At 33.4% G+C, this 21,115-nt stretch overlaps 1 protein-coding gene across 2 annotated transcripts in view; it reads left to right on the forward strand.

Moving 5' to 3' along the window:
* Positions 1 to 21,115, forward strand: part of LOC118203146 (protogenin-like) — a 255,985-nt gene that overhangs the window by 173,751 nt on the left and 61,119 nt on the right. For both annotated transcript variants that reach the window (XM_085813493.1, XM_085813492.1), the window contains exons 7-9: positions 455 to 616; positions 19,093 to 19,368; positions 19,814 to 19,951. In XM_085813493.1, coding sequence (XP_085669619.1) covers positions 455 to 616; positions 19,093 to 19,368; positions 19,814 to 19,951 — 576 coding nt within the window. The remainder of the gene's footprint in view (positions 1 to 454; positions 617 to 19,092; positions 19,369 to 19,813; positions 19,952 to 21,115) is intronic.

Here is a 21,115-nt window from a genome sequence, read left to right on the forward strand (position 1 = left end):
ACTACTTTAGCTTATTGAAAAACTGCAACTTATCAAGTATACGCTCAAATCAACAATTTATCATGTACTTGTATGTTATCATGTGACGGTAAAAAAATTAAAACTGTTATTTCAATACAAAGCCGAACTGGTCATATAAGAAATTTACTCAATTCAATAATAAGAGTCATTTGATTATTTAAAATTTCCCAAGTAGTCAAAATGACTGCTTTTGTGCAATATAGGTATAACACATACATATATATACTGGAAATGAAAGAGGGGGATGTAACTAGAATTATTAATAAACACATTTATATGTTGTAAAAAAAAGTCGCACAAAATTCTAAGAAATTTTGTCGTTATATCATTCATAGTTGTTAAAAAGCAGTCAAAATGCAATCTAGTGTTAGATACCCTGCATATATTTAATATTATAAAATATTCATGTTTCTCCCTTGTTTCTTTTAACTAGATGGGAAAGATATACCAGAGCACTTTATACGAAATGGGAATCTTTTTTTTCCTAAAGTACAACCTAGTAACAGTGGATCCTATATTTGCGTTGCAAAATCTGTGAATAAAGAACTGAGCCAAATAGCACCTGCCACCCAAAAAATTCCTCTAACTATTTATGGTATGTTATCAAAACTTTTATTAATTATATTAAAAAAAATTGTGAAAATGGTGAAATGTTTTGTTATATACAGAAGAAATGCATTTACCTGTCACTCTTTTAACCATTAATTTTCATAATAATCCATCAGGACTGAGGCAGTCTGAAGAACAGAATGAGTTAACCAAGACACAAAGAAAAAGAGTAAATACAAAAACACTTGTAATTTAAAATAGACTGTAGTGTATAATAAAATATGATTGGTTTCTCAAGTTGGGGTTACAATATTGTTTTAGAAAGTACAGTTTTGTATTTATTAAACAATATTTTAAGTATTTTTGTTAGTACTTAACAATCAATAAAACAGTATAGTATAACTCACTATTAAAATATCCTTGTGTTCAGTAATCTCGAGAATTATCGACTTAATAAGTAATTTTCCAACCATTTTATATTTTATATATCTGCATACAAAACTTTTACAGAACTCTACATGTATGGCCAACATTAAGATATGAAAATGGTCAAAAATGCTGTGAGTGAATTAATTATATTTAAGCTGTTTGGGATTTAGTAGCATACTTGTTTTGACTAGGGATTATTTTGCATTTGATTTAAATATTATGCTTTTTATTGTATGAAATAGTAAGCAAGCTGAGGACGGTAATATGGCTATTTTGCATTTCTAATGTTGGTGTTTGGTTATTCTCTAAAATGTACTGCATTTTATTTGGATCATCAGTATCAACTGCTGCACTTGATGGTGGTTTGGGAGGAGTGTCTGTTATTTGCCTGTCCTCTTATTAACCACGATGATGGTCTCAAAGCTTCAATGTAACTAATGCATATTCCAGTATTTCTATGATCTCTTTAAATTGGAGATCTTAGTCTTCATAATTTCGCAACAGCTTCTGATTTTCACCTATAATGGGCGAAAAATATGAATTGAAAGTAATGATACATTTCCAGTATGTAAAAATCTCTTCTCATGAAAAAGTGCTGGTAGAAGTGGACAAGACACCAGAATTTCACCATTGGTAGCGCAAGTATAGTCTCTCTTGCATTAACTGCAGTTCTATCCCATTTTGAGGGAGAACTTTCCAGGATCAGTAAAATAAATACAACAGTACCCCAATCTAAGGGAGCTTAAAGTTATTGAGTTCCTTAATTCCCCTCCTGTTTTGTCCTTCACAAACCACTCTGCAGATAATTTCACATGTGTTCAACAGTGTTGTTTTTGCAATAGGTATGAATTTATTTCATAAAAATTTCATGTGTAATTTCAGCTTCCTCAAATCTCTTCTGGAAAGAAATGCCACAAATGAAATATCAGTCAAGCTAGATTCAGGCAAATTGCTACTGAAGTGTTCTAGCTGTAATGCAAAGAATTAAAAAATCTACATGATTAAAATAAAATAATCATTGAGCTATCGGATGAGGTTTTTTTTTTTTTTTTAATTTTAAGAAGTCTTCAACTTTATGGAAAGAATGTTGTTTATATAGTACATCTTATTTAGTTTAGTATTATTTTTTATTAATATGTTTAAAAACTACTTTCTTTATTACGTAGTAGCCAAGAGGGCAGTCATATCACCCATCATGCGTGTGACATGTTGCTTGTGTGTATTGGGATGGCAGACAATGAAGCAGTTGGTGCTGTCATGCAGGCATCATTGTATGCCACCCAGACACAAGCAGCACTTGAGTACGGGTCTGTTTGGTGTGTCACAAGACACCTGGCTGAAGGACATTTAGTATTGTGGTCACTATTATGTGTGTTGCCAATAACATCCATTCGTCATTGCATTCATTTGGAGTGGTTTCACACTTAATGGGATTGGAAGACAACGGAATGGAACCAGGTTGTTTTCAGCCATAAATTAGATTAGTTTGGGCAGTGATACTTAACTGTGTACATGTATGGAGACCCTGTGGTGCCTGCCTCTGTCCTGCCTTAACTTAGTGGCATGCTTCTCCCACAGCTGGTATGGGGTGTCATTGCATATGATACTTGGTCACCTGTGATATTGATCCTTGGCACCATGACAGTCCACTGGTACATTCATGAGATCCTTCAGCCACATTATGTTGCCATTTGTGGTAGGGCTTCCTGGAAGCATTTTTCGGTAGTGGATTGCTGTGTCCATGTACAGCAGGGATGTCACAGGAAAGGTTCTGCCCCATTGCCACACTTCCCTAGCCTTCCTGATATCCAGATTTGTCATTGATCAAGAATGTTTGGGATATCTTGGGAAGACAAAAACCTAGGAACGTGGTTGAATTACAGGTGAACTTTCAGCAGTTGTGAAATGAAATGACACCAGACACGTAAGGGACTTGTATGCCTCAGTGCCCAGCCATATTACATCATGTATTCATGTATCAAGTTTGCCCAACACGGAACTAGAACCTCTATTGATTTGCAGTTTTTCCTGTAATAAATTATCCTTTCTCTTTTATTTTATAGTCATTTAATGTACATCAATGTTGTACTCATATGTATAATATAAATTTGGCAATAAGTTTGTGGCCATGAGTCATAAAAAATGTCTGACATCAGCTTATGCATTTTTCATTGGTTCCAATTACTGTGTAACTCATAGACTCCAGCTACTTCAGATTCTCTGTGGTTTCTTCGAAGATTTTTAAAAATGTGCAAAATAGGGAAAATGAGGGGGGACTACAGATTTTACTAGAAGGGGGTTACAAGGGAAATTATGTGCAAAGCGGAATGAACATATTCATTTGATGATTGGTGCAATGCTTGTGACGTCATATATTACATGCCAAGTCGATGGTCTTATGGTTTTGAAGAGTAACTATTCGTAGATCAACAAATTCCAACCCTTATCCTTCTAATGAAGCACCCTGCAGTGAAGGGCTTGTTTGCCATGAGGGTCATGTTCGGTTTTGTTACAGGGAGAAAATGTAGTGCATATTACTTTTGAGTTCTGATTAAACTGAAAGTTTATTAAGTTTGTGAATTATGCTGTTTTTAGAATAAAAGGCCAAAATTAACAAGCCAGAAATTTAGACTCTATTCTACAGAATTTCATTGCATTAAAGCATCTAAAGTTACTGTAAATCATGCCTTTTGCACTAGAATAAAGACTTTTCAGTTGTGCATAGTGTAAAATGTGACTATAAACGGCATGTTTTTTTCTCAAAGGCATAAGAATATTAGTGCTGTAAAATCAAAAGACGTATCAAATTTCTTCATAAAAGACAATAAAATGAATGTTCTAAAAGCCAAGTGTTGTTTATTTTGATTTTTAATTGAGCAGACCTTTCCATTTCCTTGATGATTATTTGTGATTAGTGATGGGCAACTTCGGTACTTCAGTGATTAGTGATGGGCAACTTCGGTTCTCATACCCGGTACGAGAGTAAGGGGTACAGACAAGTACCCGGTACAAAATACCCGTCACTCAAGTAACCGTTACTTTGAAAAGTACCGAAAACCGATTTCAAGTACCGAGTACCCAAGTAACGATTTGGAGTACCGAAGTAACAAAATACTGGAGTAACGGTTTGCTATACTGGAGTACCCTATTAACGGTTTGGAGTACCGAAGTACCCTAGTAATGATTTGGAGTACCAAAGTGCCCTAGTAACGATTTGGAATACCGAAATACGCAGCTAACGACTTTGCGCGCTGAAGGAATTCTGCCACGTCACCATGTGTTTGATTTTATCTGTACGGAGTAAGATTTTGAATATCAGAAAACATGTCAACTACTGTGTCTGAGGAACAGGACAGCACGGCGGATTGTTTCTGGTGTTGGGTTTGTGTAGATTGTCTTTGATGGCCAGTGGGGGTTGGGAGGATTGGCACGGGAAGTGGATGGATGGAAACATTTTCTCTTTCGGTTGTGTCTTGTGTGCAGGTGCAGCAAAATCGATGGGTGCTCTATCAATTTCGTGAAAGGGGATAATAAATGATGTCACACTTGGAGGAGGGGATTAGTGAAATTGTGACAGTTTGTGACAAGGCTGGGGAAGGGGTAACAAGAAGTGTGACATCATATTTTGATTAAAATAAAAATGTTTAAAATCAGCAGATTGAATTTTTAAGTTATTTTAAAATTACCAAATATTGAAGGTATTTCCTTAATTGGGGCGAAAACAACTTTCATGTGATTTTTTTTTTTTTTTTTTTTTTTTAAATACATACATTCCTTTCTTTATCCCCCCCCCCAAAAAAAAAGCCATTCAGAGTAGGTTTTGAGAATAGGGTAGCCGCAGAAATTGTAATTTTATTGCTACTGTGTATTAATTATGTTTTTTGCTGTAAACTTTTCTCTTATTTCATACAAAATAAGGGCACAAATCATTATTATTGTTGTATTTACAGATGTCATTAAAACATATAGTTTAAATTTTAAAATAAAGTCTGAAATATGATCTATAACGTAGTGCTACGTTTTTGAACTGCAAGTATAAGTTTACATTATATTGCGTGACGTGACAAAGGGCTGGAGGGTGTATGTTGAAGTGTGACACTTTGTGACAAAGAGGGGGAGGAGGGTCCAAAATGTTGCAGAAAAGTGTGACATCATTTATGGACAGCCCCAAATGAGCATAGTTGCGTACTTGAAAAACGTCGGAAGATTTTCTTTGTATGATATTGAAGGAAGGGAGAATACACTATGCTTTTTCGGCTGTGTTGTGTTGTGTTGTGTTGTTGGAGGGAAACAAAGGAAAAAAAATCGGAAAATAGAAATTTTGATGCAACACTAACACTATACTATGAGTAAAAATGTCGCAATAAATTTCAAATAGAAAATTAACTATAACTAGCTGTGTAGCAACCTGATAGGATGCAGTTTCCTAAGTATATATCAGATATTTAATGATCAATCTGATTTAACATGATATTTTTTATTTATACGGATAAATAACATACCACAGAAGTCGTTTAATACCTTCAATTCGGTAGTAAAGGGCATAGGGGTGCGTAGGGTCTAGAAATTAAAATAATCACAAACCTTTATCCCACTTATAGATAAGATAATGACCTTCAGTACCACTGCAAAATAAAACTTATTCAAGCTAGCAAATTTTAAAAAAGATAAATCTCTTATTCTCTACTCTCCCCTATATATATTAAAAATTCTGAATAAAAAAGTAAGATAATTTAAACATTAAATATAACATAAATGACCTTGTGTGTTTAATTGTACAATACTGACATTGTTGTTCAGAGGCCGATATTTAGAGTAAAGAAGCCATCGATTTAGGACAACACACTTTATTTACACGAATAATGAATAAAGATATCACACAGGAAATCATATTGAGTATCACACAGCAAATAACATATCAGCATCTCCCTACGATCGAAGCTCGAATGACGGATGTGTCGGTAGAAGAGACAGCTGCGCCATCATACGCATGCGCATAAGAAAAAACGTTCGCTCGCCTCTACCCAACACACCCCTCCTGCGAGCAACATTTTTTTTCAATACAAAAATGAAATACAAACAATATATAACACATTACATTAAAAAATTAATGAATCACCTAGTAAAATAGTATCACCAGAAAATGACTTACCATTTTCTGCATTTCCCCAGCTAGCATCAGCATATGCATTTAAAACTCCAAAATCATTGCTATAGAAAAGTTTTTTATTTTTGTACCTTTTAAATACCTTAATACCCTTTTAGCCAAAAGATAATGCCTTTTTTCTGGTACATGATTAAATTGTGACAAATAAGTTGTTACAAATGATATATCAGGACGTGTTCTATTCGCTAAATATAAAAGTTCCCCAATTAATTCCTGATACAAAATTGCATCAATTTTTTCATTTGTACATGAAAAACCTTTATCTGCCCCTTTAACGATTGGCGTTTTCACTGCTTTACAATTTTCCAGATTGTGTTTAGTCAATAAAGATTCAATATATTCTGTTTGAGACAAACATATACCATTTTCAAGTTTTTCTATTTGCATTCCTAAAAATTTTGAATTAGTATTTTCATGTAACTCAAATACATTTCTTATTTTAGAAACAATATTTTCAAGCATTTCTTTATTATTACAGAATACAGCTAAATCATCAACATACAAACACAATATAAAAATGTTTTTGGTGTCATTATAAATGAATATACAATTATCAGATGCTAACTGTACCAGCCCAAGTTTTTCTAATTCATTTTTTATTTTCATATACCAATTTCTACCAGATTGAGGCAACCCATAAATACTTTTCTTCAATTTACATACTTTACCTTCTCCAATCAGTTTTTCATAATCAGGTGGAGGAGTCATATACATATCCTCGTTTAAGTCACTGTACAAGTACGCTGTTTTTACATCATAAAATTTAACAGTCAAGTTTAATTTAGCTGAAAGTGCAAGCAATAATCTAAAACATTCAATGTTAACTACTGGTGAAATGATTCGGTATAATCCTTATTTTTTATTTGATTAAACCCAGCCGCTACTAATCGCGCTTTATATTTTACTTCCCCAGAGTCTCCTTCCTTTAAAGTATACACCCACTTACTTTTTACTAATTTTGTTTTTTCAGGCCTCTCTACTATTTCCCACACTTCGTGTTTATGTAATGAATCTATTTCATTTTCCATTGCGGATTTCCAGTCATACCAATTAGCACTTTGTTTTGCTTCTGAAAAATTATTCGGAACATTACTAATTACACTTGTTTTGATTTGAGCCTCTGGGATCGTCTTAATGGTATTTCATTTCCATATTTATTACTTTTTTCATAGCTATCAGATGTTTGGACTTCATTCCCCCAGTCATCACCCCCCCGCTACAAGGGCTCATGTCACCGATTTTGAAATTCGATGAGTCATCATATTCGCTTGCTTGAGTATTTTCGGTAACAACCAATTCGAAGTGTGGTTTTTGATCTAATTCGTTTCCCTTTCTTTCTAATTCTTCAATATCCCAAGTTTCTAAGGTTTTATTTTTTCCCATATAATTACTACCCTTTAAAGATTCGTTAAATTTAACTGATCGTTCTTCAATTATTTTGTTACTTGCTATATCATAAATACGATATCCTTTTCTTTCTCTAGCATATCCTAACATTATCCCTCTTTTCCCTGGTATGTCAAATTTGTTTGGCATTACTTTCGGGAATGTGAAAGTATGCCACACATCCAAACCTTTTTAGATAGTTTAATATGGGTTTTTTACCAGTCCAAATTTCTAAAGGAATTTTTTCTTTTCCTTTCCGGGGTGTTAAATTTGATACTTGAGTACTAAAATTAATTGCTTCTGCCCAGAATTTTACCGGAAGCTCACTCTCATGTAGTAATGTCCTAGCTCTTTCTAAAAGAACTCTGTTTGCCCGTTCAGCTTTTCCATTACTCTCACTGTTATATGGAATTGTTTTTTCATGAAAAATACCTGAATTAGCAAGATAATTATCTAATTGTTGATTTACAAATTCTAAACCATTGTCTGTTCTCAAACGTTTAATTCTTTTACCAGTTAAATTTTCATACTTAGCTTTAAATTTACAAAATGCGTCAAACACTTCACTTTTACTTTTAAGAAAATAAGTAAAATACATTCCAGAAAAATCATCCACTAAGATCATAAAATATTTAGACCCACCAATTGATTCAGTTTGAACAGGGCCACATAGATCCGAATGAATTAATTCTAAAATTTCTGAACTCTGATTAATGTCAATATTTGGATGACTTTTTCTAGTTATTTTACTTATGTCACAAGTTTCACACTTAAATTCACTTACATCATTAATATCAATGTATTCTTTCATTTTAAGCATATATTTTGGATTTAAATGGCACAATCTACTATGCCAAAGTTCATAATTATTACCAGTACAATCATTAGCAATGCAAGATTCAGAATTATAATATGGTTCTAAATTAAGTTCAAGCCTACCGTTATTCTTAAATGCTTTAAAAAGTAATTCATTACACCTACTAAAAACTAATACAGAATTATTCCTTGATTCAATTTTACATCCTTTATCCATTAAGGCAGTGAGTGACAATAAGTTATTTCTTAAATCAGGAATATAACTAACATTACTAATAGTTAAATTAATAAAACTAGAATTCTTGGTATTTATAGCTTTTGCTTTAACAGTACCAATACCTTCTGAATATATTTTTGAGTGTTTACCTGCCTGGTAAATTTCCCTCACCTCTGGTGTAATATTCTGAAACCAAAAGAAGTCTTTTGCCATGTGTCCGGTTGCACCACTATCCAGCAACCAAATTTTATCACTCACATCATTTTTTCCACGCGTAAGTTGAAGAGCAAAATCACTTTCTCTTTCATCAGAATGAGATGAAACGTTCACACTCGTAGGTTACGACTTCTTTCTGTCCTTGTTACCTTTGGATAACTCACATTTTGAATTCTTGTTTCTGTAATAGCAGTCCTTCGCGATGTGACCAGGTCGTCGGCAAATGTTACAATTTCTTGGCTTATAGTTTTTATTCCTTCTTGATATGAACGCTTCTGCGTTGTTTCCATAAGGTCGTCTCCCATTCGTTGAATTGTGAACAGAATCTTCCTCACGGAGTATTCTTGTTTCTGTAATAGCAGTCCTTCGCGATGTGACCAGGTCGTCGGCAAATGTTACAATTTCTTGGCTTATAGTTTTTATTCCTTCTTGATATGAACGCTTCTGCGTTGTTTCCATAAGGTCGTCTCCCATTCGTTGAATTGTGAACGGAAGCTTCCTCACGGAGTATTTTGAGTACTTCATCAATTGTTTTTTACAATTTCCCTAATTCGAGAGAATTTTCCACGAAGTCCACGGACTGTGTAAAACACCAATTCCCGAGGAGATACATCTAGTCCTAGCGATTGACACTTAATTGCTATTCCTCTCGCTCTTGCGATATAATCATTAGCCGACTCATGCAACTTCATTTCTAAATTTTTTAACTCATTACCAGCATCTATTTTTCGATCTTCGGCTTGTCCCGTAAATGTTGACTTTATTTTTTCCCAAAGAATTTTTGCATTCTCTTCTGTGGAGAACTGAAGCGCCTGTTGATCCGATAGCGAAAGTTTTATATATGCTATGGCATCCGCGTTTTTCTCATTCCACAATCTTTCATCTTTCTCGTCTAAATTTTCTGGTTTTACTTTTGAAATTACCGAGTTAAGTCTTTTCAGTGATAAGGCAGCTTTAATTTTCAATGACCAAATAAAATAGTTCTCTCCTATTAATTCGGGAACGTTCCACTTCTCCATTTTTGGCTTCCACTAAGACAGTTTCGGTTTCGACTTGGTCTCTTATATCCAATTCTTCTTGACAAAACCACGGAGCTGCTACAATTTGTTGTTCAGAGGCCAATATTTAGAGTAAAGAAGCCATCGATTTAGGACAACACACTTTATTTACACGAATAATGAATAAAGATATCACACAGGAAATCATATTGAGTATCACACAGCAAATAACATATCAGCATCTCCCTACGCTCGAAGCTCGAATGACGGATGTGTCGGTAGAAGAGACAGCTGCGCCATCATACGCATGCGCATAAGAAAAAACGTTCGCTCGCCTCTACCCAACAGACATAAAATAAAATTTACACATTTATTCATATACACCTGGTTGAAGAGCTTTTCCACAAAAAAAGTTTTTACTGTTCCTTTTTAAATTACATTTAGGTTTATTTTGAGTTAAATTTGTAGTTTTGGAGATTTGGCACCGTACAATAAACAACAAAATGATTAGAAATATTTTTAAAAACAAAAAATATGATTTTAAAAAATGCATAAACATATATATTTGATTTAAACATTTTGAATTACCAAAAGCACTAGAAAATGAGCTATGTTTTGAAAAGTGAGATAATGTAATATATTTGGATGTACTACAGTGATAAGTAAATTTCAGCAAAATGGTTAAAAATATTTTTTAAAACGCACAATATGATATTAAAAGGCACATTCAATATAACAATTTTGAATTGAAGATTATCAAAAAAACACTAGAAAATAAGATAGCAAAGGGTTTAAAACACTGTGAGAGCGCAATACCTGGATGCAGTAACTGCAGTAAACACAAAAATGCAACAGAATGGTAAAAAATATTTTTAAAACTCAAATTACAGCCAAAGCGCATTCGACATAAGAATTTTGAGTGAAAGATTATTAAAAACACTAGGAAATAAGGCAGCATGTCTTTAAAACTACGAGAACGTAATATCTGGATGCTGTAACAGCAAAAAGTAACAAAAATATTTGTAAAATCGCATTATATGAATTAATAAGTACATTCGATATAAAAATTTAAATTAAAGATGATTTAAACACTAGAAAATAAGATAGCATGCTTTTAGCTATATGAGAACTTAACATATGTGAGTACAGCTAAGTAAATAATAGACTGTAGAACTTTATATTATATTAATAATCTAATTACAATTTCAAAATAATATTTTTTTTAAGAAATTGACATTTGAATGAAGTAATATTTCATTTAATTTAAACAAATAAAACTTTGATAGGCTGTGCAAAACGTTATAAAAGTATCAAATTTTTTAACTTTATGGAAATTTTAGGCATTTAATTCCTTCTATTTTTTTTTTTTTTTTAATAAAGACCACTTAAAATATGTAACGAAAAATTAAGCATAAAAAAATTGACTCCCATAAACATAGATATAAACATTTTAAGCTGTACTTAGGTTGGAATTTTAAGAAGGTAAACAAATGATTAAATATTATAATTGTAATGTAAGAAAATTAGTTGTTTCAACTTTTGTCCACTCAAACGGTTTCGCCGATCATTCAGTATTAATCCAGCTTTAGAGACCTTTTCGCATGGCACTGAAGTAGCCACAAGGAATTATTTTTTCCGTGATAATTCATACAAATTAGGAAATACATTTTTATCCTTTTCCCGCCACTCCATTAGATCAGATTTCCTGGAAAGAATGGGCTCTTGCAGGTATCTTTTCACTTCTGCCGCAGCTTTGTCGATCGCCGCGTCTGCCGCAGGAGTTGATAAAGTTCGAGAGTCTTTAACTATACTCTCAAACTCGAACCAAACCGATGATTCGTCTATCTCTTCATCATCCCCTTCCACATCCTCAACAAGATTATGCGTAGTTTGTGCAACTACCGATAACTCACAGATAATATCACTTTCAATTTTTTTGGTGACATCACATTTGAGCCCCAATTTTTTTATTCGGGGGTCAAGGAAAGCGGCTTGAGCAATGTCTTCTCTTGAATCGATAGTTGTAAATCTATTACCCAGTTCACGTTGTAGTACTAGTACCACATTTTGTTGATTAACACTTTTCATAACCACATTTTGTTCATTAACACTTTTACTAAGCAGATTTTCACAGATTTTTTGAAGTCTGCCTATTAACACAGGCGCCATAGATGCTGACAAGTATTTTTCCGAACTCAACTCGCAAGTCACCTTTTCAAAAGGTTTCAAAACGTCACAAAGATGGTGGACACTTTCCCATTCTGGCACATCAAGAGCCTCTGGGGGTCGTTCATCAAACCCATTGTAGAATGAATAGCGTCTTTAGTTCAAAGAAACATTTTACCATATAAAACGTGCTGTTCCAACGAGTCTTCAATCTAAGATGACTTTTAAGTCTTTTCTCTCCTCGATAGAGCACTGATATTTTCGCAGATTTTTTGCAGCGATATTACTTCTCCTGTAAACTATCACAATATTCCTAATTTTCGTTAGAAGGTCGTTAACCCTGTTTAGAGAATTTGTGACAGCCAAATTGAGAGAGTGTGCAATGCATCCTAAATGTTTTAACTTTAGTTCGCTGTTGACAGCGTTAATCATATTTTTGGCATTGTCAGTCACTATTAAAGACACTTTTTCCATCGGAAAATGTTGGCAAATGTGTATGATATTTTCTGCAATATTTTTGGCTGAATGACGTTCATCAAAAATTGAGCAGTCAATCAGTACCGTTTTCCTTTGCATGTGTTCGTCAACAAAATGGCCTGTCACGGGCATGTAACTTTCAGCCTTTTGGTTGCTTCAACAGTCTACAGTCAAACAGATATTTTGTACAGCACTAAGAACATTTTTTAAACTATTCTTTTTTTCTTCATAAGCAGCAGGAAGCAAGGATTTAGAAACCGTTTTCCGTGAAGGTAAGGAATAGGTTGGATTCAAAGCCTTTGAGTATTCTCGGAATCCCTTATTTTCTACGATACTTATTAGTTGTAAATCCTTATATACCATTTTGATCAGTGCGTGATCGATTACTTTTTACTTCCTTGTACGAAATACAAAGGAAGTATTGTAATCGCGAAAAGTTTCAGTCAGCATATTTCAACGAAAATATCCATTTTGACCGCTATCGAATGCAATTTAATGATGTTTTTGCGTGATATCTGTACGTAAGGACAGAATAAAATACTCTTTTCCTTCAAAAAAATTATAAAACTGCTTTAAAATTAATTCTGAAGAGAATTTTTCGTGGCGTCTGTACGAACGTATGTACGTACGTGCGTACGTACGTATCTTGCATAATTAAAAAACGAGTTATGCGAGATACATTGAATTGTTTGAAGGACGTTGAAATTTTGTATATAGGACTGCTATAACATGTAGATGTGCACCTCGTATTTTGGTTGCAATCGGCCGCACCAAACGTATATAAATATATTTATATATATATCCACTCTGTTACCCGGCTCAGTGATCTCAGTTTCTTTACTCTTATATGTTTGTAAATTGTGCATTTTTTGCTTTAAAAATGATTGAATTATGTTGTTTTTATCTTCCGGTTAAGTTTTTTATGCCTTTAGTAAATCTGTATGCAATATTTTTAGAATTATCAACAATTTTAAAGTTGTCTAAGTGTCGCTAAGCCTTTTTTTAATGGCGTCCGTTGATGTTTACATTTGAAACAGGAAACTAGTGGATTTGTTGGCAATCTAGAGAAACTTAGCTTTGCAATAACAAAGATAAGGCATTCATTTATTATTGCCAATTAAATCATGCTTAATTCTTTTTGGAATTTTTTCGAGGAAATAAGTGTTTAAGATTTACTTCGTAATTTTTAATATAGATATTTTGAGTTTTTATGTATTTTTGCCTTCTCGCGAAGTGAGAACTGAATTAATTAAATGAGAAATACTCAATCGTCTGTGAAAAACTGTTTCTTTTTTGTTTTGTTTGCTTAATTTCTTTTATACATCATTCTAACTTTATTATAGTATTTGAATAGAACATGTGGCAACGATTAGATAATTCTATTCTTTAAATGATATAAATTTTGTGCATTATGAGTTATAATATGAACGAAATATGTAAGTTAACTGTTATATAATTATTAATACTGTTAAGTGAATCTAGCGTCAGAGTGTCGCTATGGTAAACAAATACTAGAGTGATTTTAAAGAATGCATTTATTCTATTGTGGTTTATGCACTGTCGGCGAAGTAGATTTAATTCAATCCAATAAGTTTAAATGAAATGCAAGAAAAAATGTGTATAATTGAATATTCCGTACAAAGAAGTCATGTGGTATACACATCAGATTTTTTTTTTATGTACATACATCGTATTTCTCTGGACAAACTGCATTATGCTGGACTGTGATTTTTGTGAAAATACACCAACAATATCACAAGCACTTTTTCCTGTCTAAGTTGTGTAGTCTGCTGGGATGTGCATGGTTGCCCACCATCTGCAGGGCTAGTGACAACAGAATGGGCTGGAGCGGCATCAATATCATCAACATCTTGATTCGGCAAAGCGCGTTTCTCGTGCAAATTTACACAAGAATGCTTTCTTTGCAAATGTTCTTTTTAAATTTCCTGTTGAACCACCTTTGATGGATAAAGGTCTTTACAAATGTCACACATAACTTTTTCGTCTTCTTTAGTATAGGAAAAGTGCTGCCAAACCAAGCTGAATTTCCTTTTCTTACTAGACATTTTGTAATTCAATTTTTTTTTTTTTTAAACCTGAGACGTAAGAAACTGATAGAGACTAAGCAATTCTATAACGTACCGATACTCACCAGTACGAGACGAGAATGAATCTTATGGGAAAAGTGACGAAGTTGGGAAATGGTCATCAGCATCGTCAGATAAGTGTAAAAAAAATTCTATTAACGACTTCCGCTGTTCACTCCAGCTGCAAATTCTAAAATCAGCACTATGCTGTGAAAAGGGTAAGTGCAATATCGCCTAATGATTCTATTAATCAGGCATGAAAGAGCAAAAAATGCAAAGGAAAAAAGTAAACATGTCCGGATAATTTCCGGTGTTCCATTCGATAGTTTTCCCCCCTCAAATAAGCTTCAGAGGGAGTTTCGGACTGACCAAAAAAAAAAAAAAAGAAAGAAAGAAAGAAAGAAAAAGAAGAAGAAGATTCGGACTGCCAGGTCAAATTTAACCTCTTTTCCTATCGGAGGAGCGTCATCACGCCCTGGGGGGTAAAGCAGGCGTTGGCAATCCTGCGTTAGGCATGTGACCTGTGTTTAGTTTTTGGCGAGATGAAAATCTGTTTTTAGAAGGGGGAAGAATTATCATAAGTGGGTCAATTATCTTTGTTCGTTCATTAGAAAAGTTTAAAATTGCATCTGTATTTTACGTTGATTGGCTTAGTGATCCACTAGATTCTGTGACATTTTCTGAAGTAGGTACAGCGGGATAAAAAAGGATCATATTTCATTAAAAAGGATCATATGATTTAAGTTGCCCTATTAAGCAAGCAACGAAAAATATTTTTCATGATTTATGCTAAAAATATGTTGAGGAAAAGGAAGTAATCTAGTTGGTAGTTGATTCCATTCACCAATCCAACAACGGCAACTTACCAAATCAATCATTTCAGATCCACGCAGTTTTTCTCCTACAAACGATGAAAAATTAAAACATGCACAATTCGGATTGCAAATCATCTAGCGCTCCCCTCCCTTTCCCTCCTGATTATACCGACTCCAATCACAAGTGAGCAATGCCGGCGACAGTGAATCCATCTGCTACTATTCCTCCCCCCCCACACACACAGTGAACGGCCCTTCGAAAAATTTCCACTATTTCACACTCGTCCTCCCGTGCACACAAAGGCAATTTATTATACTACCTCAAACTCTAGTCTCCATAACGAACGGAACAGAAGTTCCCCCCTTTCGCGTTTGCCATTCCATGCCCTATTTCAAGGTCATTCATGGACACAAGGAGCGCATATCACCATTTCGTAAATACAACCAGATACTACTGTCCTCGTACCAAAACCGAAGGGAGCTGAACCTTCAGCGATCCTCCAGTAACGAATACCAAAATACCGAGAAGAGACGCATATTTTCTTTACAAAGTAGTGAGTACCAAAAAGCACCCTTTTCGGTACAGAAGTAATGAATACCGAAAAGTACCCGTTTTGGTACAGAAGTAATGAATACCAAAAAGTGCCCGTTTCGGTACGGAAGTAACGAATACCGAAAAGTACCCGTTTCGGTACAGAAGTAACGAATACTGAAAAGTACCGATTTCGGTACTGAAGTAACGGGTACTTGGATGTACCGATTTTCACTACCCATTACAACTAAGTACCTGTTACAAAATACCCAGTTCGGTAGTACCGTCTCATCACTATTTGTGATTTAAATCAGGGCTGTGGAGTCGGTAGAGAAAATGACCGATTCTGACTCTGACTCCTGGAATTTTAGACTCCAACTCCCTCACATATATATACGTAAACATATACACATGAGTTACAGCTTATTTTTTTAATATAAAAGAAGTAATAGATGCTAATTACAAAAAAAAAAAAAAAAAAAAAATTGAATAGAAAAAAAAATTGATGGCATAGCAAATTATTTATATTATGAAATGGAAAATCTGGCATTAGTAATTTCTAAGACAGTACAGCTTTGGCAAGATCTTTGATAAAGGACAATAGATCCTATATAAACTTCAGAGCCGAGAAGAGTCTTTCCACACTGACTTGAAGGAAAAGCTGTTACTGTTAGGGCTACTTCTTTTAACTTTCAGGATAGATATTCAGAAGTTTTTATAAATTACTTTTCAGGTTAGATTTTTAATTCAGATAGTTCTGAAAGAGCTGTCTTGCAAGCACAATCATATTTCTCTATTTCTTCAAAGGCCATGTAGAAATCTTGTTTGTATTTTTTATATCTAAAGGCTCTTGGTTCTTTATTTTCATTCGCTTAGCCTCTTCAATATTATATTATCGAAAAATATTTCTCAATCTAATTCATCTTTGGAAGAGGATATATCTGCAATTTGGCTGCCCTGATTCAAATTCTCCAGTTGTTCTGAGAATAATTTCATTCTTAATGAAAGTTCATAGATGGCTTTCTTTGCCTTTTTAATTTGTTTGTCATCCAAGAAAATTCAGTGTTTCGGATCTACATATATTGACCCCAGCAAGATCTCATTGTCTAGCAAACTAGTTTATCTTTTCTTCATTGAAGAAATGATTCCTTCTGCAATAAACATTCCATTTCAGAAGGAACAAACATCACATTCTTCCATTCTCGCCTCCTGTCAATTCTTCAGATTGCAGCTTTTCTGTGGCTGTATAGAGTGTAGAAAAAAAGAGTTTCCAATCATTCTACAGTCTTTCTGTTAGTGAAACGTTAGGGTTATCTACATCTTCTAAAAAAGTATTTAATTCTAATAACATCTTTATCATCTTCCTTATCTCATTGCTTGATCAATAGTTGTACCTTTTCCTGCTCGCTTCCTAAGAATGGCATTAATTTTGGGAGTTCTTGCTTCTATTGCTGCTTACCTTAATTTACCAGTGAAATTTGTAACTAAATAAATCAGTTTAATCACTAATGGCAAATATCACATCCATTCTCCTTCCTTATACAGTCAAAAGTCGTTAATCCGGACTCGTCGATTCCGAATTATTGATTTTTCCGGATTATAGATCATCAGTTTAAATCTGGTAAGATGACATGCAGAAATTATAAAATTAAAAATATTAAACCATAATTTATGAAATAAAGAACAATTATGATCTAAAGGGTATTAAAAAAACTTAATATTTATTTGTTTACTTTATTAAACATTTCTTTTGATGTAAGTTGTTTAAGTTGCTTCGTTTTATGTGATAATACTTTCTCTTTAATTCTATAAACAGACATAATTTTTTGTTCAGTTATAAAGTTCCGATGTTCAAGTCCTATAATTGCTGTGTCGAGAATACCGACTAATTTGTCAATCGAAATTTTTCAGTTTTACTTAACCTCTGTTTCATTTTCTTCATTATTGGAAGCGAATTATAATGACCAGGAATTTGATTTAAATCATATCAAAGACGGAGTACATCGAGATGAAATATTACATTTAGTAAGGAATTATAAGCCAAATAAAATAAAAACATCTGCTCTGAAGGAAAAACAAAGGATATGCCTTTATCCATTTTTTTGCAGCAATTCCACTTTTTGTTTAATGGAGTTCGAAACATACTTTCGCTTTGTAGATCCTTTACATATTAGTAAATATATATCGGAAATTCTATTTGACATAATCGAAAGTTCAAGCTTACTTTTATAAAATTGTTCTAACAGTCTTCAAAAAATAATAAGCCGGATCCAATTCGAAGGTTAAGGATAAATGCAATCTGCAACATTAACTGAATTAGATAATTTTAGCTTAGCTTATACCGTCCGTTATACATTAAACGTGCATGCCTAAACGTATTATGCGCATGCGCACACGCATATTCGCAGCCGTAAAGGTCTTACACACATGCATAAACACCTATGCGAATGTGTCAACGCGATGGTTGATAGAAAGTTTGTAGCTTTGAGGTCCGGATTATAGATCATTCTGGATTATGAGTGTCCGAATTAATGACTTTTGACTGTATTTATTTATTAATATGTCAATAAAAATAATAAAAATAAGTCCATAAATAAAAATAATAACTCAGCTTTTCATTATTTTTTTTTTTTAATTCATTTTAATTTCGTTTCAAATTCGAACTGTCCAACAAAAACTGGAGTCGAAGTCGAACTGTTTTTAGCGACTATAGCTGCGACTCCTTTTACCCCAAAATCTGTTCGACTCCAACTCCACAGCCCTGATTTAAATACTGGATCCAGTGATATATTAGAAGATTTAATGATATTTCCGCTTGAGTAATTAAATGAAAATTTCTTGTTAAATATGCACGTAATTTAAAAGAAGTAATTTTAATTATTTATTTTCTTATATTTTGGGAATTAAGTTAATGATTAATTAAAAACTAAGAAATAGTTAATTTTAAAAAGATATGTTTTACATGTGCATTTTTAAAGTTGTAAAAATGTCATTCTCATATTGACTATTGTCTTGTTTTCCTCTGGGTACGAGTCTATATGTATCTTTAAGCGGGAGGGTGGGGGAGGGGTTATCACTGTATGTCTTTAGTCTACAGATAAAAGAAATATGATTACCTGATTTGTTGAAAATGTCTGGATAGGCTTCTTGGAATTTTATTGTATTTATACACATTAATGAATATTCATTTTTGTGTTTAAAACAATTTTCTTTCAGTGCCACCAAAATTTTTAAAAGTTCCTTTAAGCCAGATAATACCTACATCTCAAACTGTGCGTTTTGATTGCGAAGTAGAAGGCATTCCAGAATCTTCTATACATTGGATGAAAGATGGTGAACAACTGTATATCAATGGTAGAATAAAGCTCAAACCTGGTAACACTTTAGTAGTTTCACAGACTGTTACAACAGATTCAGGAATCTATCAGTGTGTAGCTTCCAATGCAGCTGGAGTCAATACATCTGCTGCTAGACTTCTGGTAAATGCATCTAGTAAGTAAATGTGAATTTTTATTTATTCAAAAAGAAAAATTCTTTACCATCTTTGATCATTGCACTCTTTTTTTTTTTTTTTTTTTTTTAACCTTTCTTTGCTGGAATCTCTCGTATCTGGAGGTGTAAAAATTGAAAAACAATTTTTTATATCAATCTCTTTAAGTATTTAACTTATTGTTTGGCATTTTTCCCCCTCTTTTTTTCTTCTTTCCTTTTACTTTCTTCTTTATTTTCTATATCTCTTACTTTCTTTATTTTTACCGCCAATAAATTGAAGGAATATGATTTATTTGTGTGGAATTTAAATTAGAAAAAATAAACTTGCAATATGGAAATTTCAATTGTCCTGTAGAATTTATAGATGTAGTTTCATTCCCTTTTTAATTTGTATTTGATTTCTGTAACTGTTTAATTTCATTTTTGAATTTACTTGTGCTTATAGGTGATCAGCCTCAGCCACCATCTGGCCTGAAAGCCTTTAGTAAGTCAAGCAGTGCCATTCTTTTATCATGGGAACCTGTTGCCTCTCCAGCTACATCTCCAATTCAAGCATACACTGTCCATTATGTTCCCACTCGAGGTAGGTTTAAATCTCTTTAAAATATGTGCCATGATATGCAACAGACTCTCTGTATATACAGGAAGGGTCTTGTAGCTGCATAAGGAGGAAATGTAAAATTATGGCATTTCTTTCTATGCATTGTAGCATAAGAATGTAGCATTCCTCACAAAGAAATGTGCTTGAAATGTCTGTTACCATCCAACCATATTGAAATGCAGATCTTATATAATCAGAGGTTCGTTATGATTCATCCTCATCAACAGTGTGGTTTGCTTCACTAGCTTTTAATTTAAATCTAATAAGCAAAGCATATTTGTTAAGAAAAACATTTCGGTTACCTAAGGAATACCTACAGTCATGGTTACCCATGTTCCTCCCCAAACAAAAAGTGTGGTAAAGAATGTATTAAAAATATAATCAGGATAACTATGACTGCTTAATGCTCAACTGTATATAATGTACATTGAATTTGGAATGTGGGAGGAAGAGGAAAGTTAGGCATTTCAGAAAATTCAGGTAGCAATTTTAATGGCATTTTTTCTTTATATAAATACAGTCAAAAGTCTTTAATCCGGACTCGTCGGGACTTTGGCGATTCCAGATTATAGATCATCAGTTTAAATCTGGTAATATGCCATGCAGTGTTGGCAGTGGTGATAAAGGCAAAGCATATTTTGCTTCCCTTAAATAAAGCTAAGACTAATCTAAATAAAATTCATGCTTTATTCTGTAAATTAAAATAAAAGAGCTAACACTGTAGCCTTTACATTTAAAATCATTAAGTGAAAGAAAAACTAGATTCGCCGATACCGGCGTACATGTATATTATACTCGGCCAACCCGCCGATCTTGACGTCATCGGCCAATCAGCGGCAACCACGTTAGCTTACCTCCGATCAAAATTTGCATGTGGAAAACTAAAGCCAACAAACGGCCCTCTTTTCCCCATGCAAATACAAAAAGAAAATTTACACAGAAGTTCATAGTTGAATTCTATTATACGAAAACACTTATTGTCTTTAAACACTGAAAACATCTAAACAAAACTTTCTTAAATTAACAGCAGTCGCTGCTTTTGTAAATAAGTCGGCAGTATTTAATTTATTGGTGATAAATTCAAGGTCAAACACTCCATCATTTACTAGTCTTCTAACTATTAACATTTACTAGTCTTTAAGTGAT

The sequence above is a fragment of the Stegodyphus dumicola genome, chromosome 3 (assembly GCF_044657685.1).
Source record: "Stegodyphus dumicola isolate Sdum_Otavi_A_Nest chromosome 3, ASM4465768v1".
NCBI classification, from domain to species: Eukaryota; Metazoa; Arthropoda; class Arachnida; order Araneae; family Eresidae; genus Stegodyphus; species Stegodyphus dumicola.